The sequence below is a fragment of the Eucyclogobius newberryi genome, unplaced genomic scaffold (assembly GCF_026437365.1).
Source record: "Eucyclogobius newberryi isolate DKJ021-1_F unplaced genomic scaffold, fEucNew1.0.hap1 SCAF_7, whole genome shotgun sequence".
NCBI lineage: Eukaryota > Metazoa > Chordata > Actinopteri > Gobiiformes > Gobiidae > Eucyclogobius > Eucyclogobius newberryi.
Window position 1 is genome coordinate 24,749,133 of NW_027316389.1, and position 25,713 is coordinate 24,774,845.

The 25,713-nt window shown below is 39.4% G+C and overlaps 2 protein-coding genes across 3 annotated transcripts; one reads left to right on the top strand and one right to left on the bottom strand.

Moving 5' to 3' along the window:
* Positions 1-2,244: 2,244 nt before the first annotated feature.
* On the bottom strand, positions 2,245-17,130 carry muc2.1 (mucin 2.1). The gene is made up of 47 exons (XM_072436005.1): positions 17,050-17,130; positions 16,715-16,973; positions 16,525-16,639; positions 16,320-16,410; positions 16,101-16,249; positions 15,808-16,024; positions 15,597-15,722; positions 15,404-15,518; positions 15,183-15,333; positions 14,977-15,090; positions 14,828-14,897; positions 14,571-14,708; positions 14,328-14,492; positions 14,155-14,249; positions 13,951-14,077; positions 13,610-13,865; positions 13,473-13,525; positions 13,291-13,397; positions 13,066-13,217; positions 12,842-12,980; positions 12,645-12,755; positions 12,385-12,564; positions 12,059-12,298; positions 11,760-11,916; positions 11,543-11,671; positions 8,564-11,192; positions 7,029-8,494; positions 6,690-6,917; positions 6,420-6,626; positions 6,205-6,323; positions 5,936-6,110; positions 5,604-5,851; positions 5,321-5,504; positions 5,038-5,248; positions 4,738-4,913; positions 4,481-4,550; positions 4,299-4,399; positions 4,167-4,198; positions 3,906-4,083; positions 3,718-3,822; positions 3,597-3,637; positions 3,382-3,507; positions 3,208-3,306; positions 3,001-3,129; positions 2,863-2,902; positions 2,640-2,763; positions 2,245-2,555 (listed from the first exon to the last, which is right to left on the bottom strand). Exons 1-47 carry the CDS (start codon positions 17,111-17,113, stop codon positions 2,348-2,350), a joined length of 10,416 nt encoding a protein of 3,471 aa, XP_072292106.1. The 5' UTR covers positions 17,114-17,130; the 3' UTR covers positions 2,245-2,347.
* Positions 17,131-19,862: 2,732 nt separating this feature from the next.
* saal1 (serum amyloid A-like 1) lies at positions 19,863-24,142 on the top strand. 2 transcript variants are annotated; one of them, XM_072435360.1, is made up of 13 exons: positions 19,863-19,975; positions 20,844-21,007; positions 21,150-21,251; positions 21,339-21,422; positions 21,510-21,589; positions 21,668-21,727; positions 22,164-22,279; positions 22,410-22,566; positions 22,689-22,771; positions 22,834-23,019; positions 23,110-23,267; positions 23,337-23,429; positions 23,867-24,142. In XM_072435360.1, exons 1-13 carry the CDS (start codon positions 19,972-19,974, stop codon positions 23,942-23,944), a joined length of 1,365 nt encoding a protein of 454 aa, XP_072291461.1. In that variant the 5' UTR covers positions 19,863-19,971; the 3' UTR covers positions 23,945-24,142. The 2 variants fall into 2 exon arrangements, with proteins under 2 accessions (XP_072291461.1, XP_072291460.1); XM_072435359.1 differs by having other exon boundaries at positions 19,869-19,975; positions 20,838-21,007.
* Positions 24,143-25,713: the final 1,571 nt, after the last annotated feature.

Consider the following 25,713-nt stretch of genomic DNA (forward strand, 5'->3'; position numbering starts at 1 on the left):
GAGATTGTGGGTTATGGTGGAGTCCTTGCTCACGAGTGACGGAAAGATGGCGCGTGAGATTGACAGGTGGATCAGTGATGCAATAGTTGTATTGGACTGGTGTGGTGAAGAAAGACGTGAGTCGAAAGTTGAAGCTCGGCCAATCTACGTTACTACCCTCCTACCCATGAGCTTCGATAATAACTGAAAGGACAGGATACAAGTGGTTAAAATGAGTTTCCTCCACAGGTTGGCTGGGCGCTCCCTTAGAAATAGGGTGAGGAGTTCAGTCACACAGGAGGGGCTCCGAATAGAGCCGCTGCTCCTCCATGTCGAGAGGAGCAAGCTGAGGTGGCTCGGGCATCTGTTCCATTCCAGATGGCTCCTGGACGGCTCCCTGGGGAGGTGTTTCGGGCATGTCCCACAGGGAAGAGGCCCCGGGGAAGGGACTGTGTCGCTCGGCTGGCCTGGGAACGCCTCAGGATTCCCCAGGAGGAGCTGGAGGAAATGTTTGGGGCGAGGGAAGTCCAGGAGTACCTGCTTAGACTGCTGCCCCGCGACCCGGCCCCGGATAAGCAGTAGAAGATGGATGGATGAATAGATGGATATATTCACTCACTAAGTCACTAACTTAGGATAAGAAATAGTATTTTTTTATACCCATCTAAAGTTAATGGGACTGGGTGGTAAGTTAAAATTGCAGACGCACACAAATCATAATTTTTATACAGAAAAAAAAGACCCAATTATCAGTAAATTTACATTTTATGACATCAAAACAAAAACATAAAAATATAATTTGGTTTGAAATAAAAATTAATTTCGGTGTAGGCAATGTACAATTTTAACACAAAAGTAAGTTTTACTGAGTTTTAAGTAAGAATTACAAAAAACAATCTATTATATGATTTAGAACACACTATTATTAGTTCCTCCATCAAAGACTGAAGACTCAAAAGGCACCGCTTTCGTAGAATGACCCTTTTTAAGTATTAATCTGAATGTATATTTAGCAGGACTCAAAGGCAGAATGGCAGAATGGAATATCTTGGTAAAATGTCGTGTCTGTTGATAAAAACCCACTGATGTAAAACCTTTGCAGTGAACTTGTGTATTGTTGAGTAATTTGGAAGATGCTCAAGGCAGCCAGCGAAAGTTTTTCCCCCTATTATTATTTTGATGTGGATCAAGGGACAGATGTAAGCATTACAGGGAATGAAGAGTGGAGGGAGATATTAAGCAAATTGATTCAGGCGGTAATTGATCTCAACACAGGCTATTGTGCAGCACAAGATTAGGTAGAACAGTAGTTAAGAAAATAAGTAATTCAATTACAAAGGTTGAGCTCCATGAATAATACAATACCTAAGGGATCATCTCAAAATGGGTTGAAGCTGAAAAGACTTAATTTTTTTCGTCTCTCCCCCAGACTTTGTCTGGCTTCACATAAGATTTTACGCGTTGATAAAACGATAGTAGCTTGATAGACCTGCTCACCTCTAGTGAACATCCCTGAACATCCTTTGGTAAGTTTATAATTAGAAGTTATGAACTCTCCAAATAATGTCACCTGTAGCGCATGTTTGTTTTCTCAATCCACATGGTCCACAGGCCCTAGGGGCCCTACGGCACATCCCATTCAACCGAAACTGTGAGATGACCACATTGAGATAGTCTCAAGAGGATGAGAGAGTGAGAAACTCATGTTTCTTGTCAAAACCTGTAATTGTCAGTTGCCTGAGTTTAGACCTTAGACATGTCAGAATGACAGAAGCAGAACACGCGCTTTCGTCTCAGTGAGAATCTCATGTCTTCTGTGATTGGCCGAAACCTCATACGGGTTTGTGTTGGTCCTTCTTCCGGTCAGTGCGTAGCACGTTACTAGAGCCAAATCTCTTGATCATTTGCTGCGCCGCGTCTTGCCGCAAAAAGGCTTTTCCAACTTTTCTGCACCAGCCGCGTTGGCGACGGCGACGCCCGCCGCGCTGGCCACAGCACGCCGTGCTCCCCTGCACACACCCACCGTGCTCCGCGCACGCACTCGCCACCTAATGTTGGCCTAATGCTCGTTGCTGATAGAGTTTTTTTAGCATTTCAAAACAATTACTGCCACAACGATGTATGGAAGCTTCAAAGCAACAAAAAGACGAAATGTAGGTTCAACCCCCCCTCAGACGAAAAAGTCTTTTCAGCTTCAACCCCTTTTGAGATGATCCCTAAGTAACCTTTTAACAATTAAAAGAATATATAAACTACACATAGAGAGATACTTTTTAGTGGAATGCTTTATTTATCTAAGACTACAAATACAGTGCAATTATATGATTTTAATTTATAAATACATGAAGATTTAGATTTGTATGCACTGTTAAACCAATGAGATGCTTCTTCTCCTGCGACCTAATGGGGCAGCTCTGGTGCAGTCCGTGTGTCCACAGCCACACTCCTCGACATAGATGTATGTGTGATGAACCACATCGCCGTTCAGACAGAGCAGGTCCACGGTGCGGTTACTGAAGCGAGCCTCCTTACAGCAGGCACACGAGTGCTGCATGTTGTCTGCTGCTCCTGAGTACCTAAAGACAGTAAAGACAGCATTAGCAATTATGTGCACAGAAATTAAATGTAAATCATATTTCTTATAAGGGTTGGGAGTTTACTTGGTGAAAGTGTTGCAAGAGCCTTCACAGTATGGTATTTCTACTGCCTCTGAAGACTGGCATTCCTTGTGGTTGACAATAGTTCTCATAGACACCAATTTGCAGGCTTTCTCACGCTCCACACCTTCAATACAAAACATGTTTACATGCTCGACAAGGAAACCTTTTGTGTTTCTGTATAGCTGGTACCATTTTTTTAAAAGAAATCTTTACATTTACTTACATGTCTTACAACATCCATTTGCTGCAGTTTGAATAGTGTCCTACAGTGATATATCAAAGTATAGTGAGGAGTGATATACTAAATAAAGTAACACAGTTTGGATATAGTATTCATCAAGGGTGGTGAAATGGTACTCACAGGCTGGCACATACTCTCTTGGAATGTTGGGCAGATCATTTGTGAATTGATAGCAGTGAACATATCTCCATTCTTAATACAACTGAAATGCTCACACTTATTCTTAGTTGAAGACCAGCTTGCTCCTTGCTATCAATCACCACAAAAGAGTAATATTAACACTAAACTATTATGCATAACATTAATATTCTAGTGAAAAATCTGTACCTTTAAAATATGCTTTGTACCATTGATATTAAAGATACAATGTGTTTGGACACACTTTCCACAGCATTCATTTCCCACAGGCTCAACATAGTCATATCCCTTTAAAAAAATTAAACATTTTCTGAGCATCTTTCAGCAGACTCTTTCTTGAATTAAAAGAACAGACTGCCTTACCATGTCACATTTGTCATCACATTGTTGAAACACGCAGTTTATTTTAAACAGACCAGTGCGTGGGTCAACTTCATTGTTGCAGGTACAGTCCTGACATATGCCCACTCCAGGAACAGGTAATCCAGGCTAAAAATAACATAGAGTAAACAAAAAAACATAGTTGTTAAATAAATCTTTAATATTAGATTAATAAGACTTATTCCCATTATTCTAACCTGGTATTCGATTCCTTTATGGACGCAGACTCTTTTGGGCTCTGTTTTAATATGTTACAAAAAGTAACATGATGTATTGTAAATACTTTTAGTGTACTTAATTTTTATCATAAATGCTTACCACATGTATGTTCTGGACAGCATTTTCCGTCTGGAACACTAAAAACAGGAGTGTATCCAACGGGACAACTCATGCTGTATACTGGACATGTGCTGCTCTGGCATTCTGTCAATATAACATTTAATCATCAGATAATAATAATAAAACAACTAGCGACAGTCTATTCAAGATTAATGTGAAAATCCTACGGCAAATCAAAGTTGAACAGCAGGGATCTGAAGGGCTGGTTTGGTTGACGAGGACAAATCCAGATCCAGAGCAGTTTGTAATTGTTGGTGGAGGACACACTTTTGGTTTACAAGTGACAGTTTTGGTGGTCTCCTCACAGATGCAGTTTTGGCATTTGTATTCAAACTTTTCATTAAACTTAAAAAAGACAAAAACACCATGAGAAATAATATAATTGACTAAATATGAATTTTTTTTTGACAGAATTAATTATTACTCACCTCTCTGGGATTTCCCTCAGGATCCAGACATCCTGCAAAGTAAAGAAACACAAGTAATACAACTCGGATTTAAAATATATATATATAAAATAGAATAGAATATATAACATCTTTAATATTTGCAACACATACCACATTTACTGACACATATACCAGAGTCCTTATTGAAGAGCTTCATTCCATCAGGACAAAAGCAGCCCTCTGTGTTGAAGTTCAAAGTTGGCTCATTTGGACTGAAAGAGTAGATGATGCCATTAAGATATATATATACAAAAATATTTCAATGAATGTAAAAAATGACATATTGAACCTACTTGTCGTCACAGGTTGGCTGTTCAGCAGGGCCACAAGGTTTGTATACTTTGTCTGAGGGACAATTACTGCCTGTGGTAAGGGCAAAAACAGTGACTTTTTCTTTAAAATTAAATACAATAAAATATCCAGGACATAATACACATTATTAATAATATGTATAACTATTATATATGTGAAAATTACTACTCATTTGTATACTCCCACTCATTACATTGCAATATACTCAGACATCCACTACTGGGGATGAACATCTTACTACAGAGTGTGGTGTGGTTCCTCCAGTGCAAACAAACTCCAGCCTGGGCACAGGCAGCAGCATATGTCTGCAGACTAGTGCACTCAACTGCAGGATTGGCTACATGGCAGCTATCAAACACACAACCCTGATAGAATCTGTCTGGGGAGACAAATGAGTGGCACTGGGCAAACACGCTGTAGGAAAAAATACAATGAAATTATAACCAGAAATATCCATAGTCAGTTACCAATACTGCAACTCACACATTACATGTTTTATGTATTACACTTAAGTAATACCTGCTATAGTTAGTAGTACCTGCTGTGAAGCATGTCACACATTGAGTCTGGCTTGCAGGGAATCAGTGTTGGGGGAGGTTCAGGTTTGCTGGTGGGCACAACAGAGGGTATCTTGCAGTTTGGTTGGTAAATGTCCTGTGCCAACCAATAGTCAGCCATCACATCGCAGCTGCCAGCCAGTTGACCACCGGGTAACATGCAGTCATCAGCTTGGTTGTTGCTGCAAGTTCCTGTCAATCAAATGATAATGTTTATACTTCCAAAACACTATTCAAATGATATAAGGAAAAGGATGTACATACCACAATGGCCTTGGGTGTTTCTGCCAAAGTTTTCATATGGAAGGTTCAAATTAAATCCAGTTATACCAAATGTAATGATTACTTTGAGATAAGGAATCTCGAAAACTAGATTTATGCCGGTAGTCATTATCTTAACTCCTCCTTGTGAGTAAGGTAGTGGTATTGGTTTTCCATCTTTGATTGCCTTAAAGAAAATACATACGTCTGAAATGTATGCCATAGCGCTAAACTGAGGGGCCAGTTTTGTGTATTCATATTAAAAAAAAAAATAATGGTGCTTTACCTCCAGCTGTGCAGCCCCAATGAGATTATGGTTCTTGAGTGTTATAACTTGTGATCTGTATGAAATAATAATAGATCGAGGACAGGACACATCTTCAGTGGGATCACAATAAACATTGTCGATCAAAATCTTCAAATTATATTTTGGAGTAATTTCTTCCATCAAAACGTAAGTGCAATTTCCTTGATAACTGTAATATAATCCATCAAAGGTTATATAATGGGGGTCTCCCCAGCCCTCGCATACACCTGAGAAAAAACATAAATATGTATGTCATTTTGTAAGTTATTTTTGCTACACATACATCTATTGTGTTCATGAAGATAACTTACAGTCACAAGCCATATATTGACAACAATAGTATTCATCATACACCGGAACTGGTTTCTTTCCATTGCTACATTTTATGTCCTCAAGAGGTGGGCACTCATAAGGAACAATTTCAATAGTGTTGTTTTCAATGCATCTAGCCATAGTGCAGTTGCAAAGGAAAAATGTCTCATTTTGCTGGAGTAAAGAAAAATGTTTTAGTAATGTTTTCCAAGAATATCCATGAATTTACACCTTTACTGGTTGAACTGTATGTAGGGAAAAATCTTACGGCAACATCCCACTCTGGACAGCAGGACTCAGTCTTGTTGGTTAGTTCACAAACATCAGAGCATATCATTGTGAGACAAACTCCTGAACCAATATGTTCCATGTCATAAATTACCTCCCCTAAAGACACAGGTTTACACAAATTGAATAAACTGTTTTTGAAGTATACAAAGACAAAGGCCTGAATTGAACATTTAAAAAGAGTGTTTTTCATACCTGGCTTGAAATTTTTGCCATTGAAGATGCAGAAGCACGGTGTAGTGCTACTCACAGTGGTCAGTGTAGTAGATGGTGTAGTTGTAGGTGGTTCAGTATGTATTGTTGTAGTTGTAGGGGGTGTTGCAGTAGTTGTCGTAGGGGGTGTTGTAGTTGTTGTTTGGGGTGTTGTAGTTGTTGTATGAGGTGTTGTGGTCGTTGTTGGGGGTGTTGTGCTAGTTGTCAGTGTAGTCAGTGCAGTAGATGGTGTAGTTGTAGGTGGTTCAGTATGTGTTGTTGTAGTTGTAGGGGGTGTTGTGGTAGTTGTCGTAGGGGTTGTTGTAGGGGGTGTTGTGGTAGTTGTGGTAGGGGGTGTTGTGGTGGTTGTTGTAGGGGGTGATGTAGTTGTAGGGGGTGTCGTGGTAGTTGTGGTAGGGGGTGTTGTAGTTGTGGTAGGGGATGTTATGGTAGTTGTAGTAGGGGGTGTTGTAGTTGTTGTTTGGGGCGTTGTAGTTGTTGTATGAGGTGTTGTGGTCGTTGTTGGGGGTGTTGTGCTAGTTGTCAGTGTAGTCAGTGTAGTAGATGGTGTAGTTGTAGGTGGTTCAGTATGTGTTGTTGTAGTTGTAGGGGGTGTTGTAGTAGTTGTTGTTGTTGGGAGTGTTGTAGTTGTCGTAGGAGGTGTTGTGACAGTTGTTGTTGTTGGGGGTGTTGTGGTAGTTGTCGTAGGGGTTGTTGTAGGGGGTGTTGTGGTAGTTGTGGTAGGGGGTGTTGTGGTGGTTGTTGTAGGGGGTGATGTAGTTGTAGGGGGTGTCGTGGTAGTTGTGGTAGGGGGTGTTGTAGTTGTGGTAGGGGATGTTATGGTAGTTGTAGTAGGGGGTGTTGTAGTTGTTGTTTGGGGTGTTGTAGTTGTTGTATGAGGTGTTGTGGTCGTTGTTGGGGGTGTTGTGCTAGTTGTCAGTGTAGTCAGTGTAGTAGATGGTGTAGTTGTAGGTGGTTCAGTATGTGGTGTTGTTGTAGTTGTAGGGGGTGTTGTAGTAGTTGTTGTTGTTGGGAGTGTTGTAGTTGTCGTAGGAGGTGTTGTGACAGTTGTTGTTGTTGGGGGTGTTGTGGTAGTTGTCGTAGGGGTTGTTGTAGGGGGTGTTGTGGTAGTTGTGGTAGGGGGTGTTGTGGTGGTTGTTGTAGGGGGTGATGTAGTTGTAGGGGGTGTCGTGGTAGTTGTGGTAGGGGGTGTTGTAGTTGTGGTAGGGGATGTTATGGCAGTTGTAGTAGGGGGTGTTGTAGTTGTTGTTTGGGGTGTTGTAGTTGTTGTATGAGGTGTTGTGGTCGTTGTTGGGGGTGTTGTGCTAGTTGTCAGTGTAGTCAGTGTAGTAGATGGTGTAGTTGTAGGTGGTTCAGTATGTGGTGTTGTTGTAGTTGTAGGGGGTGTTGTAGTAGTTGTTGTTGTTGGGAGTGTTGTAGTTGTCGTAGGAGGTGTTGTGACAGTTGTTGTTGTTGGGGGTGTTGTGGTAGTTGTCGTAGGGGTTGTTGTAGGGTGTGTTGTGGTAGTTGTGGTAGGGGGTGTTGTGGTGGTTGTTGTAGGGGGTGATGTAGTTGTAGGGGGTGTCGTGGTAGTTGTGGTAGGGGGTGTTGTAGTTGTGGTAGGGGATGTTATGGTAGTTGTAGTAGGGGGTGTTGTAGTTGTTGTTTGGGGTGTTGTAGTTGTTGTATGAGGTGTTGTGGTCGTTGTTGGGGGTGTTGTGCTAGTTGTCAGTGTAGTCAGTGTAGTAGATGGTGTAGTTGTAGGTGGTTCAGTATGTGGTGTTGTTGTAGTTGTAGGGGGTGTTGTAGTAGTTGTTGTTGTTGGGAGTGTTGTAGTTGTCGTAGGAGGTGTTGTGACAGTTGTTGTTGTTGTGGGTGTTGTAGTAGTTGTCGTAGGGGTTGTTGTAGGGTGTGTTGTGGTAGTTGTGGTAGGGGGTGTTGTGGTGGTTGTTGTAGGGGGTGATGTAGTTGTAGGGGGTGTCGTGGTAGTTGTGGTAGGGGGTGTTGTAGTTGTGGTAGGGGATGTTATGGTAGTTGTAGTAGGGGGTGTTGCAGTTGTTGTTTGGGGCGTTGTAGTTGTTGTATGAGGTGTTGTGGTCGTTGTTGGGGGTGTTGTGCTAGTTGTCAGTGTAGTCAGTGTAGTAGATGGTGTAGTTGTAGGTGGTTCAGTATGTGTTGTTGTAGTTGTAGGGGGTGTTGTAGTAGTTGTTGTTGGGAGTGTTGTAGTTGTCGTAGGAGGTGTTGTGACAGTTGTTGTTGTTGGGGGTGTTGTGGTAGTTGTCGTAGGGGTTGTTGTAGGGGGTGTTGTGGTAGTTGTGGTAGGGGGTGTTGTGGTGGTTGTTGTAGGGGGTGATGTAGTTGTAGGGGATGTCGTGGTAGTTGTAGTAGGGGGTGTTGTAGTTGTTGTTTGGGGCGTTGTAGTTGTATGAGGTGTTGTGGTCGTTGTTGGGGGTGTTGTGCTAGTTGTCAGTGTAGTCAGTGTAGTAGATGGTGTAGTTGTAGGTGGTTCAGTATGTGTTGTTATAGTTGTAGGGGGTGTTGTAGTAGTTGCCGTAGGGGGTGTTGTAGTTGTTGTTGTTGTTGGGAGTGTTGTAGTTGTCGTAGGAGGTGTTGTTACAGTTGCTGTTGTTGTGGGTGTTGTAGTAGTTGTCGTAGGGGTTGTTGTAGGGGGTGTTGTGGTAGTTGTGGTAGGGGGTGTTGTGGTGGTGGTTGTTGTAGGGGGTGATGTAGTTGTAGGGGGTGTCGTGGTAGTTTTGGTAGGGGGTGTTGTAGTTGTGGTAGGGGATGTTATGGTAGTTGTAGTAGGGGGTGTTGTAGTTGTTGTTTGGGGTGTTGTAGTTGTTGTATGAGGTGTTGTGGTCGTTGTTGGGGGTGTTGTGCTAGTTGTCAGTGTAGTCAGTGTAGTAGATGGTGTAGTTGTAGGTGGTTCAGTATGTGTTGTTGTAGTTGTAGGGGGTGTTGTAGTAGTTGTTGTTGGGAGTGTTGTAGTTGTCGTAGGAGGTGTTGTTACAGTTGTTGTTGTTGTTGGGAGTGTTGTGGTAGTTGTCGTAGGGGTTGTTGTAGGGGGTGTTGTGGTAGTTGTGGTAGGGGGTTTTGTGGTGGTAGTTGTAGGGGATGTCGTGGTAGTTGTGGTAGGGGTTGTTGTAGTTGTTGTGGGGGATGTTGTAGTTGTTGTAGGGGGTGCTGTGGTAGTTGTTGTAGAAGGTGTAGATCCACAGGGCACACAGCAGACAACTCTAATCTTATAGTCTCTACACTTCCTTTTATAAGGCTGGTCTTGATGTCTGCAAATCAGTCCATAGGAGACATTGCATGTGACCACTTGCTGTGTGCCACTCACAAAATCCTCTAAGCTCATTTCTGGAAACTCGGCTGACCTACAGTCAATATCTATAGGAAAATCACATATGTAGTGACCACTGTCTGTAATGTTTTTATATGTCTCCCAGTCACTTTTGTCAGTGTATGGGTTATGAACATTATACCAGTCTGTCCACTCGCATGTGGGGATGCAAGGTGTAGTAGGACTGATGGTAGTTGTAGGGGGTGTTGTAGTAGTTGTAGGCTTTGGAGTGGTAGTTATAGTAGTTTGGGGTGTTGTAGTAGTTGTAGGCATTGGAGTTGTAGTTGTAGTAGTAGGGGGTGCTGTAGTAGTTGTAGGCATTGGAGTGGTAGTTGTAGTAGTAGGGGGTGCTGTAGTAGTTGTAGGCATTGGAGTGGTAGTTGTAGTAGTAGGGGGTGCTGTAGTAGTTGTAGGCATTGGAGTGGTAGTAGGGGGTGCTGTAGTAGTTGTAGGCACTGGAGTGGTAGTTGTAGTAGTAGGGGGTGCTGTAGTAGTTGTAGGCATTGGAGTGGTAGTTGTAGTAGTAGGGGGTGCTGTAGTAGTTGTAGGCATTGGAGTGGTAGTTGTAGTAATAGGGGGTGCTGTAGTAGTTGTAGGCATTGGAGTGGTAGTTGTAGTAGTTGGGGGTGCTGTAGTAGTTGTAGGCATTGGAGTTGTAGTTGTAGTAGTAGGGGGTGCTGTAGTAGTTGTAGGCATTGGAGTGGTAGTTGTAGTAGTAGGGGGTGCTGTAGTAGTTGTAGGCATTGGAGTGGTAGTAGGGGGTGCTGTAGTAGTTGTAGGCATTGGAGTGGTAGTTGTAGTAGTTGGGGGTGCTGTAGTAGTTGTAGGCACTGGAGTGGTAGTTGTAGTAGTAGGGGGTGCTGTAGTAGTTGTAGGCATTGGAGTGGTAGTAGGGGGTGCTGTAGTAGTTGTAGGCATTGGAGTTGTAGTTGTAGTAGTAGGGGGTGTTGTAGTAGTTGTTGGCATTGGAGTGGTAGTAGGGGGTGCTGTAGTAGTTGAAGGCATTGGAGTTGTAGTTGTAGTAGTAGGGGGTGCTGTAGTAGTTGTAGGCATTGGAGTGGTAGTTGTAGTAGTAGGGGGTGCTGTAGTAGTTGTAGGCATTGGAGTGATGGTAGTGGGTGCTGTAGTAGTTGTAGGCATTGGAGTTGTAGTTGTAGTAGTAGGGGGTGCTGTAGTAGTTGTAGGCATTGGAGTGGTAGTTGTAGTAGTAGTGGGTGCTGTAGTAGTTGTAGGCATTGGAGTTGTAGTTGTAGTAGTAGGGGGTGCTGTAGTAGTTGTAGGCATTGGAGTGGTAGTTGTAGTAGTAGGGGGTGCTGTAGTAGTTGTAGGCATTGGAGTGGTAGTAGAGGGTGTTGGAATAAAGCATTCTTCCACACACTCTTGCTTTTCTTCATCAAAAATAGGCTTATCTTCAGGGCAGACTGGATAACAGCCTGAGGAAAGGCAAACCAAATATAACAAAATATGTCTTTTCACACACCCAAAAGTTGAGTTGAATTGTTTTTGTCTTTTTCTAGCATACAATTGACTTAAAAATGAAACACTTAGTTTTAACAAATGTCTAGTTGCAATAATGTATAAATCATTTTCCCCTTAAATTAGAAAATAAAATACTGAGAAAGAACATGTTAAGAATATGTTATTATTATAATATACACGTGTGAGAAGATTGTTTCTTTTGTGAGGTTTGGAGATTGAGATTTTGCCTGAACCCCAAAGTTGTAATTTGGTTCATTGTAGAGACAGTGTTCCTGCTGGTAGGGCATCATGTGTGAACAATTACCTTCTAGGTTTGGTAAAGGATTAGCGCATATTCCTTGTGGATTTAGACAGGTCTTATAACATGGAGTGTGACAGGGACTATAGTGCCACACACATTCTCCTTGGTCATTGTAGTAATCACAAAAAACAGCTGTAAAAAAAAAAAAGAGATGAATTGCCAAAATAGGCAAACAACATAATATGCTTCACTTATAGTTTTAAGTAAATCTGCAACTCACGGCAGATTTCTGGGGTCCTCCATGCCACACACACTCCAGCCTCATTGCAAGCCTGTGCATAAGCTGAAACTGCTGAACAGTAACACTCACAGTCTCCTCCAGCGTCACACGCACATGAGTCTCGTACACAGTTTTCATAATACACATGAGGGGGAACCTTAACACCGAACAAAACATACAAACAATGAGTGTTTTTGTATTGAATATCCAACAATTGGAGCATCTTGTGGTTTGTTCCTGGTATGCATTCAGGTAACCCACGTAGTGTATTTTGGAACTAAATGATAACACATTATTACCTTCTGGTGGCAGTCTTTGAATGTCTCTCCATTTATGATGCCGCACATAAGTTTAGACCAGTGTTGTCGATTGGGTGCAACTACACATGGATCAACATTTTCCTCCACATTTGGACAGCTGCCGTGCACTTTCCAGCTGTTTCCAAACTCTATCGCACTGCTAACTACCATATGACCTTGGGTGGTAAAGTCATTTCTTGCATCACCATCAAAATCTCCACACAATCCACAAACCTCACCCTAGAAGAGCGGAACAGACATCGAATGGACATGGTTTCGTAAAAGTAACTAGTGATGAATTTACTTGATGAACTTAAAATACTTACCTTGTGCTGGGGTTCAAGGAGAATTCTGACAGTTGTTTTGCGATCCCACATCACAGCTAGACCGATGTCAGATTCAACAATAATGTAAAGGCCCACTTTTCTAATTCTGTACTGATGGTTAGAGCCATGACCCAGATCCAACTCTTCATATTTACCCTTTGACAGTTTAATTTCCATACGCTATATAAATGTTATGGTAAGTTGTTAGTATTTTAACATAGGTATATTAGGTAACACAATTTACATCAGGTGGTTTTTACCCCAAGCTGGATTCTGACAGTTTTGGAACATGTTGTGCCTGTATTTCCACATGGTACATTCTCTGTAACAATTCCAAAGTAATTTTCTCCGGTTTTGTTGTTGCATTTGTTCTAAAGTTTATAATTTAAAATTCAACACAGTTAATTTACAATCAATGCAGAGTAGATTCACCTGAAATAAGGTGTGGTGTACTTACTTTAACAGCAACATATTGACAATGTCCATTGAACCCATACGTTTTCTGGTCAAATGTTGAATAATGACCACTCCCATAAATGGTGCATGTTCCTGGGCATGTCTTCTCTGTACATTCCCATCTTCCACTTTTGCAGGTACTAAAATGTACACATTGTGATCATTTGTACAGTGTTATGTTGTAATTACACAATTAAATAACAAAATATCATAAAAACTAGGTACCAAGTGTTACAGTCCTTAGGGATCTTTGTCCCCGACACATAGAACTGGGCGTCATGCTGACATGGACAGTCATGTTGTTTCACACAAGAGCCTCTCCCATCATCAAAGAGGCCAGTAGGACACTGGCAGCCAGATTCACACTCTGTAAAGGTCTAGTATAGACAAAACAGCATTCTAGTAAACTTACATCTTTGTCCCAATTGACCAACATGCACAAGGTCTTACACATTCATTGTTGTCCAGGTTTAAACACGAAAGAGCACACTGAGTGCCGAGCTCTCCAGTTCCAGTTGTGGTGGAGCAGTTAATGTATATTTTTGGAGGAGCACAAGCTGGAAAATATCAAAATGAATTAGAAATAATATCGATTTGTGATATATCAAAATGCTTATTCTAAAATAACTTACTCCAACTGCGGATTCTCCATGAACGGCAGTGAAGCACTCCATTAGTGCAAACACTAAAAACAATCAAAAATATATAAACTGATAGTGATATTTATCCCTGAAAACATATATTAATTCAGAAGAGACAACAGTCATACCAATGTTCATCTTTGATGTTAATGGATTTTCCTGATTTGATGGTGAGGTCATTGTAATGGCAGGGACATTTCTCAACAGGGACACATAGGCCTTTGTCGTCCAGGAACAAACCCTCAGCACAGGAGCACCCATCAACGGGTAAGAAGTCATTTGTACAGCTCTGTTGGTTTATGCCCAATGATTTGCATGTTAGCTCACAGCGGTGATGGTTGTAGGAGAATGTCTGTGATGCTGGGCAGCTCTGGGAATATTTCTCTGCAATAGAAAAACACATTTAACATGTCTCTAAACTATATTTTATTTATTTTTTAACAGTTTTTTACTGGACTAACATACTTACCGCAAACGTGGTTCCTCCAGTCGGACAAGAATATTCCTTTAGCTGCGCATGCCCTTGCATAGGAGGACAAGACGGCACAAAGACAATCCTCACTCTTCTCACAATTACAGGTGGCATATGTACATCGCTGTGGGTGACATGACAAGCATTATCAGAAGGGCTACAATAAAAAGTTGAATAAATAAATAATCAACTTCATCATACCTTGTAGAACAGATCAGGATCAACTTCTGAGTGGCACTGGGCAAAGGAGCCATTTGGACTTTGCAGCAAGCCACACCAGTGCTTGGCATATCTTTCTATAGTTTTTAAATGTTGGTAGTTAAAATAGTTGTATCAGTGAAATAATAATACAATGTATTATCACAGTAGTTTACCATTTTCCACACTAAGGCCACATGGGTCATCTAGCCTCTCCACTCTGTCTTCACACATAAAATTTGTTTTCCAAGAGTTGGCAAATACAAACGCTGTTCCCTCCACAATGCCCTGAGGCGTTTTCATGTCATCGGACAAGATCCTGTTAAAGTTACCACATAAACCTAGCAACAATTTGACATAACAGTTTTATTTACCTCAAGCAAAAGTTGTGATCTCATGTTTCTAAATATGTACTGTACCTCTGGTCTTTGCTGTGTAGTTTTGTGAAAGGCTGATATAAATCTGCATTATAGGCATATTTTGGATTTGTATTTGCAAACCAAAACTGCTCTGTAGTATTATATGGAAGGATGAAGCTTGAAAAATGTTGATGTCACCTTTAAAAATATGAGAATGTATCAATCCATCTATATCTATCTATATCTATATCTATATCTATATCTATCTATATATATATATATATATATTTACATCTTAAATATCATATGTTGCTTACCTGAGTTGTAAGGTAAGGTTATTGTTTGCATGTTGTACTTCACTGATCCATCAGAAGAAAATACAAGCACCTGAAACAAAAATGTTATGACACAATAAATAATAAAAGAAATGACAGGTACTATATTTCCAAATGAGGGGTAGTCTCACATTGTTTCTGTCGTTGTTCAACAGGATCTTGAGGGACTTAAGACAAGTATCGTACTGTTGGTGTGTGCACGGCATTAGCTGTGCCAAGATTGTAAATTTAGGACTGACATTATCCTGCCAACAAAAACAAAAGTTAAACATGGATGAAACATCGTTATTCCACAACAAAGGATCAATACTTCACTGTTGATTGGATATATATTTACCTTTTGGTCTACTCTTGCTAAAGTGTAGAAACAGTTTCCATGAAAAGTGTATGTTTTTCCATCAAAAGTTGTGAAATGGGAGCTCTCCTCCACTGCACATGTTGCAGGCCTTTGAATATCTTTGCATGCCCATCTACCCCCAATACATGTACTATGAAGCAGAATAAATGATTACAACAAAGTAAAAGAGGAACATGCACATATAATTAACTTTAAATTACCATTTGTTAGTTTCTTGGCTGTAAATTTCTCCAGGATTGTAGATTCGGTCATGTTTGCATTGACATTCAGTTTGATCTATGCACCCTCTCATGGAAACATCATCGAAGACAGTGCCTAAAATGTACATTATGGAAAGTATTATCCTGTCATAATTCAAATGCCCCATGATGTTAAATAGAAATGAGCACAAACCAAGAGGACAGAAGCATCCATCCATTTTGTGGTCCTCACACAATGAACTTGTGTCCTGGTAAGTGCACGTGTCCAGACATGGTGAACTGCTCTCCTTATAAATCATGTTGTATGGGCAACTTTTAGCTGAAGGACACAGGCTATTAATACATTCTGTACTTTTTAAGTTGTTTGCATTTCTTTATTTCTGTTTTAAATAGTAAATCATTACCACAGAACTCAGGTGTTCTCCAGTTGGGAGGCTTTCCTCCTGCATGGGAGCATTGTCGAGAGAATTCAGATAATGTGCTACAGATACAGAAGTTATTGGTTTGGTTTGAGCAGTGGCACATGTCCTGTCCACAGGCCTTGATATACGGCTCAGGGTTGATCAGAATTGTGCAAGAGCTCCACATGTCTGAATGTAGCGCCTGAGCACAGATGTTTTGCTAATAGACAAAAATAAATGGTCAATCAATGATAAAAGTATTGCTTTTAAACTATTATGCTGAGAAATACACTCACAAACTCCTTGCATGAATCTTGTGATGCTTCCAGTTGTTGTTGTTCTTCTTCTTCTTCTTCATCTTCTTCTTCATATGGATCTTCACAATCATCGTTTGGACGATGGACTTTGTGCATGTTGCCAAATTCAACAGGGCTAATTTTGCGTCCTGTAAAATAGCAATACAATGAATAAAATGGCTGTAGTTTGTACTGTTCCTAAGTATTTTACAAACTTACCATTATGAATAAATTCATTGCGAGAGGGTATACCATTATAATCTCCACACAGGCCACAAGTACGGTTGGCATATTCAGGATCTACTTCAACCTAAGGAGGAACGAAATACAATAAAAATAATGATGATGATAATATTATTATTAATATTAATATTAACGATCTATAGCACATGTGAACAACATGTCAGCTGACTGTGAAACTGACCATAACTGCGTCATCTCTGTTCCACAGGACGACAATCCCAACTGTCGACTCAAGCTTAATGTAGAGAGTGTTTTGTTCTAATTTAACTCCTGCGCTGTAGTATGGCATTGTCACTCTGAAAAAGAATGCAATTGTTTAAAAAGTATGTACAATCACTATCAAATCATCTGTATGTAACAGCAGAACTTACAAAATGTTATTGACAGTGACTTGATCTTTTCTGAGGTGTATTGTCAGGTCATTGATCATCACCACCACATAGATGACAGTAGAAATCCCATCAAATCCCTCTGCTCTGTTCAGGTGCACTGAGAACTCCTGGTAGGTCTCGTGGCAGTCAGACACAAGGTTATATTCACACAAACCGGGGAACTCGAACACCTCACCATCAAATGTCTTGAAATGCTCTCTGCCCCATGTGCTGCAGGTGCTGCTGACATGGTTACCAACTGGAAAATAATAAACATTAATTTATATGATCAGTAATTGTTACAAAAGTAAAACGTAGCACAGCTTTGGTCTTACACAGAGCATCAGTGACTTTGAGAGTAGATAAAGCAGACAGACACAGCCACACAAGCCACCCCATCGCTACAACTATAACCCACTGCCACAAAACACTAGTGATGCACTTGTGACCCTTTATATTGAGTTACATGGAACGATTGGTTAAGTTTTATTGCGCAGGCATGTGGACAAATGTGCAGAATAGAACACCTTTAACAAATGCCATAAAGCAATTGCTATATCATCTTTATCACCTAATTGAACAAACATTCATATCTTCAAGTTGTATTGCCCTAACAATGCATGTGGAGTCACTTTTTAAATGCACATCAGTGTGATAATATTTCATGATTGCATTTAACCACAAAGTTTTGTTCACAAAGTCCGATTCTTCCAACATTCTGAATTGATATTTGACCTTTGTTGTCTGTGAAAACCGAGCTATTCTTTCTGGAGTCGATCATCAACCACAGTGCATTGACATGAACATTATGACAAAAAGTGACTTAAGACTTAAGTGAATAGTTTTGCAAAGTGTGTGAAAGATTTGCCAGATTATGAAAAGCTTCAGAAAATGTGCCAAAGCGATTGAAAGTAAATTATTTGACTTTGGACAACTACTTCCTTATGCAATGACATAACAAGGCCGGTGTCAGTTGGTTATTGTTTAAGTATCTGTTTTTTCAGTTCTGCACACGTCAGTTCCATAGAGAAGCTCCTCCAAGTGCAAATAGGACTTTAGGACAACTCCCTCCAGGACAGCTGCTCTACACGGTATTTCTGCTTGACATTTAGACACTCTTTTCACAAACATAGGCATCAAACATTGACACAGCAACTCAACTATAAAGGGAAGAATCAACATGAATTGTCATAAGTTTCCCATTAAACAGCTGTATTTACAGATGACGTTCTCACAGTTGTAAAATAATGAACTTGTTTCCTTAAAAGATGTAGTTTCGAGCCAGCTATTTAAAAAAATATATATTTCCTTTATATTACCAAGTGACATCAACTACTGATGACCAAATCATTCACCTACGCTGATAAAATATCCAAAATAATGAGTACAATTACAACATAAACACAGAGAGTCGAATTATACTATAATTTAAACTTCCTATAAAACAAAACTCAAAGAGGGAGAATTTCTACACTGCTTTCATTTGAGTGTAAATGTCTGTAATTTCAATTTCTAGTATTTTCTTTTTTTCCCCAGTTTTTGAGGATCTGAATTTTAGTTGTATTTTTGTATCAAACCTTTTACTAAACATGGGGAATCTGCGTTTCAGCTTTATGCAGCTAAAATCTGAAACAGTCTTCCTGAAGACGTGAGACCGGCCTCTAACCCTTAGGAGTCTTTATTACTACCTTCAGTTTGGTCAAAGTTTAGAGTTGGCTTTAAATTGTTTTTGCTATAGAAATAAAAATAATTCCTGTTTCCAATTCACACTCCACAGAAAATATGTTTCTTATCTTTCTAGTCTAATATTTAAGTACAACTGGACAGGATCAGAATCAGAATCAGGTTTATTGCTATTGCCAAAGAACATAATTCACAAACATAGAAACTTGCTTTGGTGATTTGATGAATGAACAATTATAAAACAACCTATATAAAGTAAAAAATAAAAACAATTTCAATCTGCTATAGGATCATAAAAAAACTATGTCCACAAAAGGATGAGACCAAAATACAAGTTTCATCTTATTATATTTTGAAGCCAAAATGATTTTAAGTACTGTATAATGCGGACCAAGACTACTTGTATTTGAGAAATATTTGACCAGGAGGACTCATACTTTTTATCAAAGGGAATGAAATACGTTGACCACCACAGCCAGATGCCTTGGTTACCGAGCTCAGTGACCTGAACCTGACCGTTTTCAAGGACACACATGACCTTTCAAGAACACACATACACACACATTGAGACTATAACACAGTAATCTGATACTTTGATACAGTATCCCTCTTTTTATTCTCCCAAAGAACTGTCCAGACTGAACACCTGTATTGTTTTTAGTTTTTAGATATTGCGAACATTCACAGCCTTTAAGTCCCAGATTCATGTGTAAATCATGACTGAATTAAGATTTGTTCAGTCACGAAGAGCAGGACTAAGAACTCTGAGCTGCAGTGTCAAATGAATAAATGAGCTCATGAAAACAACACATAACCTGAACATGAGATGATTTATCAGCTTTGTGTAACGCTGCAATTTTATATATTGTCTGAAATAATGATACCCAGTTTCTGATTGTGTGTGAACTGGTTTTGCAATCAATTTTGATTTGAGAATGCGATTGAAAAACGTATATATTTTTCACATTATCAGAATCAGAAAGGGTTTATTGCCATTGACAATTAACAGAATTCACAAACACTAGGAACTTGTCTTGGTGATTTGGGGTAATTTATAAGAGCACAGAAGAGGGCGACATTACTCTTAAAGTGTTGAATCCTAATGACCCAATGACCCAAGTCCATTTGAGCACCACACTGCTTCATGCTTTTTGTGTTGTCAATTTATAAAAACATTTACAGTTTTATGTTTTTTTTTATTATTTTTTTAAGCTTTTGTCGGACTTAAACGCAAACCAAAAAGCCTACTGTAGCATAAAGATAAACGCTTATTTTAATTTCTCCTTAATATCCCATGTAAGAGTATGTAATATGTTACATGGATCTATTATAATATCTGTACCTGAAGAACAAAAGAGGAGATCTCGTGCCGCGCGCGCGGATTGTCAACACGATCTGAATGCAGCGCGAGCGGTCCAAACAGCGCATGCGCAGAAAGCCCTCTGTCCGAGGATCTGTTTAACAACTAAACCATCCACGCTGTATTTCTCTAATCTAACTTCATATATTCACTCAGTGTTTCCCCGAGTCTAGTGATTATAATGCAGCAAGTGTTATGATCCAATGCTGGTGCTATGGGTGAGTTAACTTTAGAAGTCTTTCAGACCAAGTTGGCTAATGTTTCTGTTGCTAGCAACAGAAAGACATACATAGCATCATACATGCTGTTGCATTTTTCAGTTTCCACCGTTAATCCAACGTTATCTCCAACGTTATGGTGGTTTTCCATGGTAACGGACGTTTTTTGATGGTCCATTCCGAGCTCTATAACGTTAACTACGTTAACTAACTTACACTTCATTTTCCACCGAAAAAGTACTCTTTCTGTTAGCTCGAGATTTCATTATGTAACATTGTAGTGTAGAGGCTATTTACTACAGGTAACAGTGCTGTTTTACAGCTTTGTTTGGCTTTTCCAGTTGCTTTGGGACATTGAAGCTTAAGATATAATATTATTATTATAGTCACTCAAGTCACAAAACATTTCAGAATATGCAAAAAATTAGACCACATAACACACATTGTTGTTTCAATTGTTTTTAAGAGTGTAATTGAATGTCTATTGGCAACAACACTGTGAGATCCCTTAAGGGCCAGTATCACACTGTGTTTGTTGCTTTGTGATTATGCTGCAAATGTGTATCAAGTATTGCACAAAACTCCAGCTAAAATGAGGCCTTGGATCACAATGATTTATTTAGACCCTGTACAGACAAGGTTTCTATTACAGTCTTCATGTAGTGGCTTCTTCTGACTGTAAATGTGTTTTATATTTTGATTCCTGTGTGTCCCCTGTGTCTTTTGTCAATGCAAACATTTCATGTCAAAGCGAACAAAATAAGTCTGAATATTGCATAGTTTCTCGCCTAATTAAATGTCTAAAAATAATTTCAAAGGATTTATTATTGTTGTTTATTCATTATTATTTGGTTTTCCAAAGATGCAGCGGGTGACAATTCTCCCTCTTCTGAAGGTTCACAGTCTCCCGAACTAGATCGCAACCCATCCCCACCTCCAACCAGTCAAGAGGTAGATGAAGATGTGGATGCCATTGGAGAAACTGTGTACAGCAAGCATTGGCTTTTTAGTACTCTAACTCGCCTTATACAGGTAAACAGCTTGCAACATTTAAAACCGTCAAATGTGTTGGAAGTTAACTGTGAGAAACAAACTGATATACTCTGATGTCAATCTGGCAGTCAAATCTGTCAAATGCAGTTGTGCTTATGTAAATGTGGCTGTTACTCGTCAGATGGTCACTCAGCATGCAGAAGAAGCTTCTAGTGGACCAATGGATCTGTCCGACGATGATGAAGAAGATTTGTGCCGAGTTTGGGACATGGCTATGGATAAGGTTGTGGATTGATTCACACACTTTTGAACAGAACTCTCTTCATTCTAATAAAAGTATCAATAATGTATACATCTATTTCACATTTAGGATGTGGCTGGATTTCTGCAAGAATTCAGAGCAACAGATATTCTATTGGGCGTTATAGCCAAATCTCAATGTCCCCGTCTCACAGTGAGCTGAAGACCTGATAATGCAATGTAACATTTTCAAAAACACTGCAACTACAGTAGCAATATTTATTGTTTATCCTTCCTACAGGAAATTTGTGTGGGAATCCTTGGAAATATTGCTTGTTTTCCTGAAACGTGTTTAACTCTCAGCCAAAATGAAGACCTGGGGTGAGTGTAGTCCGGTTTTACAGAAGTGTTCTCTTTCTATGTATCCTAGCTTGTTTCTGTTTCTGTTTTTGTTCACAGGGAAGTACTTTTGCTTCTTCTTGGTGATACAGATCCACAGACCCTTCTGGAAACATGCAGGTACTTAACAAGACAGACTTAAATTCTCAAACAGCTGTGGAGGAAGTTGAATTTGAATTACATGTCTTAACAGCATCTAATTTTCATGAAAAACATTCACACGTCCAACTATTCTTTAAATGCATGAATTGTATGTAAGTTTACAACTTTCAGACTATAAAATGGAGGAGGAGGTGAGGGAGAGAAGAGCAATTTAAAAGAGTAATCACCAAATAGGGACAAAGGGATGTAAAATAAAAATTATGATTAAAAAAAGACAACAAAACAAACAACAGCATCAAATGTGAGGTTGGCTTGGGACTGAATGTCAGAAGTGGACAGTCACTGGTCTTTAACCTCAGCATCATTTCTGTCTGAGGGAAACTGCCACACATCATAAATGTTTGCATTGCATTGTTGCAATAACCACAAATGTGCAATTGTGCTTCCTCAACAGGTTACTACTGACTTGTGTCTCCCAGAAAGATGTTTCTTCTTTGTGGCTTGAGAGAATGCAACAGCAGCCTTCTGTTTGCTCCAACCTCTGTTTCATCATAAGCAGCTCTACAAACTGTAATTGGTCCTACCATAATACACAATATTTTCTCCAATAATTCATTAAACTATGTTGGCTAAAATGAAAATACTATCAAATGTATTCATTCTCTGTCTCTATAAACAAACTAATTAATTTGCTTTTCAGCTGACCTTTTAGAGAAAGTTGGGGAGCTAGTGGACAAAGTTTTTGACCTTGATGAAGGCCTGATGAGGACGTGGATCACTCTTAAATCGCATCCTGGAGATGGAGAAAGCTGTGTGGATGTGGCCTCGTGTCTTTTGGAAGCTGCAAAGCAGCTCAGGTATGGCAATCATAGTGTCTTGCTCAAATTAGTGCAATATGCACGATTATTAAAGAAACGCCTGCATTCAACAAGTCTTTGTAGTGCCATAATTCATTACCACTACATTTTAATTGTTACAGATCAGAGAGTCCAAACGGATTAGAGATTTATCTTCATATCCTCCAACTTCTGACTACTATTACTGAGGGCATCCAGATTTTTGGTAACATATTTTGCCCTCTGCATTGTGAGAAATGTACATATGTTTTAATGTTATTCCTTTAGGTGCTGCTGATGGGCCTGGAAAATCCATATGGAACTTTGTTTGTGAAGTTGTCTGTGAGGATCTCTGTCAGACAGATGATCTTCCAGTTGTCTTACAAGAGCAAAGGGGTATTTTGGTCCAGGCCTTTGCAGTGCTGCAGGCTCTCTATAAATGCCAGGATCAGTGGAGCAGTAAAGGAGACATAAGTGAGTTGACAGCTTTTACTGAGAAAGTTATCTCCTGTAAACTGCAACAACTGTAGCTGTGTAACTTGGTAATAAAATCATTTATTTCAGGCTTGACACTTATCGGGACACTTTTACGAGTCCTTCACTTCCATAGTGAATATGAAAACACTTGTACTGAAGAAGAGTATTCAAAAGACCAACAACTTCAAACACTGGCAGAACTGTCAACAGAGTTTCTTGCCGATATCTCCCCTGAAATTTCAAAGGTAATTGTAAAAAATATAAACAATACAGTTAAAGTGCCATGGCCTTGAGATTATTTGTTCCTCTATTAGGAAATAATGGCAGAGTTGATCAAAGGGGGCTATCTGACAGAGAAGACCTGTCTGGCAGCTGCAGGAACTTTGCACATTTCGTTTGCCACCTCTGTAAGTGTTCTGTGTAACATGGACTGGTAAAAAGGATTTAAGCTACAAACTGTGAAAGGAAGAGGTCGGTTATTTAAACTGCTCTCTCATGTCACAAGTGTTCCCATGTTTACATTTTTCGGACGTGCGCATAGACAGTGAGGGGAAGTGATAACTCTTTCTTATTATTTATATTTTTAGATTTGTGATGCCTTAAAATGCCTCATAATTAGAAGCAGACCATGTGCAACTGTCGTGTTGATAAAGCTGCTTTTACAATATACTCTGAGGGAAAAGCTAAATGTACTTTAACAAAAAAGACTTGTACATCAGTTTTAACTTCATCCTGACCCTGGTCTTTTTTTTGGTTTATTTTTAAAGTAATGCTGTATCCTATTGGCACCTGTGGAAAATTATAAACGTGTTTCTTCAGTCATTTCCTTCTCTCTCTCATGCAGTTCCAGCACCTGTCCTTGATGCTGTCAGAGGTTGATCCTGGACTGGCAGGCAAGCTCAAAAAGCAGTTTCCTGTTTGAGACGGCCCTTTAGAACAGCCCAGTATAGCACCCTATTCCTCTTTGATGGCAAGTTTGGTTTTCCATGGAAAGACTAGGTGAGGGTCATCATTTCATTGTTGCCAGCTCAAAATTATGTCATTGTTTCATCTTGTTTGGTTAAATGTCTATTTGCAGCTGTTACAGTTGTGTCTGTTTTTAATAAATTGTATTTTTCTACATTGTTGGTCACTGATTACACAACCCTGATTGTTCAGACATAAATAACCTGTGTAGAAACTGTAAAACCTAAGTACATCTATTCAATTAAATTTATTTTTGTAATGCCCAATTTATTTTTGTAATGTTACCTTGTTTTATTTAAAGAACAGTATTATTGGCAGTCAACACTCCTTTGCCTACATTACTGTTGATGTTTGAAGACAATTTCCATGAACAAAAACATTCAAAATTCTATGCTAAGCAGATTATTTTTTACATTTAAATTTTTGTTCCTTTCACTAAATCATCTCAAACAAATGTGTAATGGTGCTAATGCTGATGACTACATCAAGTGTTTACCAGAAGGTGACTATCACTCAGTAAGGACAATGAATTTAGATGAAAGGCCTTGTGCTTGGCAACAATAAACTCATTTGGTTTCCAAATGCGCCATTGCACCCACTCTTGGAGAAGAGCTGCACAACCTGCGCACTTCCAGTGAGATTATCAAACCCAGATGAATATAGCAGCTTTTTAATTAAAGCTTGGATTGATATGTAGAACACGCTTTCTAATGGAAATCATGTGACGGCACACGCAGCACGCAGACCCTATGGGCAAAAGGCTTCTGTGTGAGCCTGCTCTCTGTTTGTGATGCCAAAGCGGCTGGTGCTTTGAATGACGAGTCATGTCCCGTTTGTGCTTTGAATTGCTAGAATGATGTAAATTCACTCAGGCTTGGCCTTTGCCTGATTGCTTGTGGTCCAAAAGTTGCTTTTGTGGATGTTCAGCCTTCAGGTCGCGCTCTGGGGTGTTTCATGTCACAGAGATGACAGTTAAGCCCAGATGTTTGTTGCTGCCCTGCCAAGCTGCATTGTCCATCAACCCATCTTCACTGCAGCCTGATATGATCTGACCTAATACATACAATGGAGTGAATTGTGTCTGTTAAGTGCTTCATGAACACTGAGACGCGTCAGGCTTTTCTAACGCTGATGTCGGATGTCAGCTTGTTTCTTTTTTTGTGCCAGTCAACTTGATTTTCTGTTTAACACTGAAATTTCCGCTTTCAGTTGTATTTTGCTACATTAAATTGTGTGCATGCAATGTACATTAATGATGTCTTATGACATCTTTAGAGAAAAGGACGGTTCCTACATACAACCTTCTGTGATTGGCACATGCCCAAGGGAAAACCTTGACAATATTATTTAATATTTTTTGGTCTTATATTTTTTATTTTTAATTGGCCCAAACGCAAAAATATGTGTTGGTGTAAATAAAGCAATAATTTGTTGATCTTAGAATTCATGATTTGAAAAAATAAATAAATATATATATATATATATATTTACATATATATATTTGTATATATATATGTATATATATATATATATATATATATTATATATATATATATTTTATATATATATACATATTTATATATATATATGATATATATATTTATATATATATATGATATATATATATTTATACATCATATATATATATATATATATATATATATATATATTTCTTAAGCCATTTGTTGGTGTCTCAACCTTTTGTCATTTGTTTATTTTTTGTTT

What these genes read in the sequence shown, in the direction of transcription:
- muc2.1 (XM_072436005.1), bottom strand. Translation starts at nt 17,113, where the DNA reads ATGGGGTGGCTTGTGTGGCTGTGTCTGTCTGCTTTATCTACTCTCAAA. An exon ending in ACCTGGACAACAATGAATGT is followed by an intron (nt 13,218 to 13,290) that starts GTAAGACCTTGT and finishes TGTCTATACTAG; the next exon opens with ACCTTTACAGAGTGTGAATC. An exon ending in TCCTTTACCAAACCTAGAAG is followed by an intron (nt 11,193 to 11,542) that starts GTAATTGTTCAC and finishes GCCTTTCCTCAG; the next exon opens with GCTGTTATCCAGTCTGCCCT.
- saal1 (XM_072435359.1), top strand. An exon ending in GGGACATGGCTATGGATAAG is followed by an intron (nt 21,252 to 21,338) that starts GTTGTGGATTGA and finishes TTTCACATTTAG; the next exon opens with GATGTGGCTGGATTTCTGCA. An exon ending in ACATTTCGTTTGCCACCTCT is followed by an intron (nt 23,430 to 23,866) that starts GTAAGTGTTCTG and finishes TCTCTCATGCAG; the next exon opens with TTCCAGCACCTGTCCTTGAT.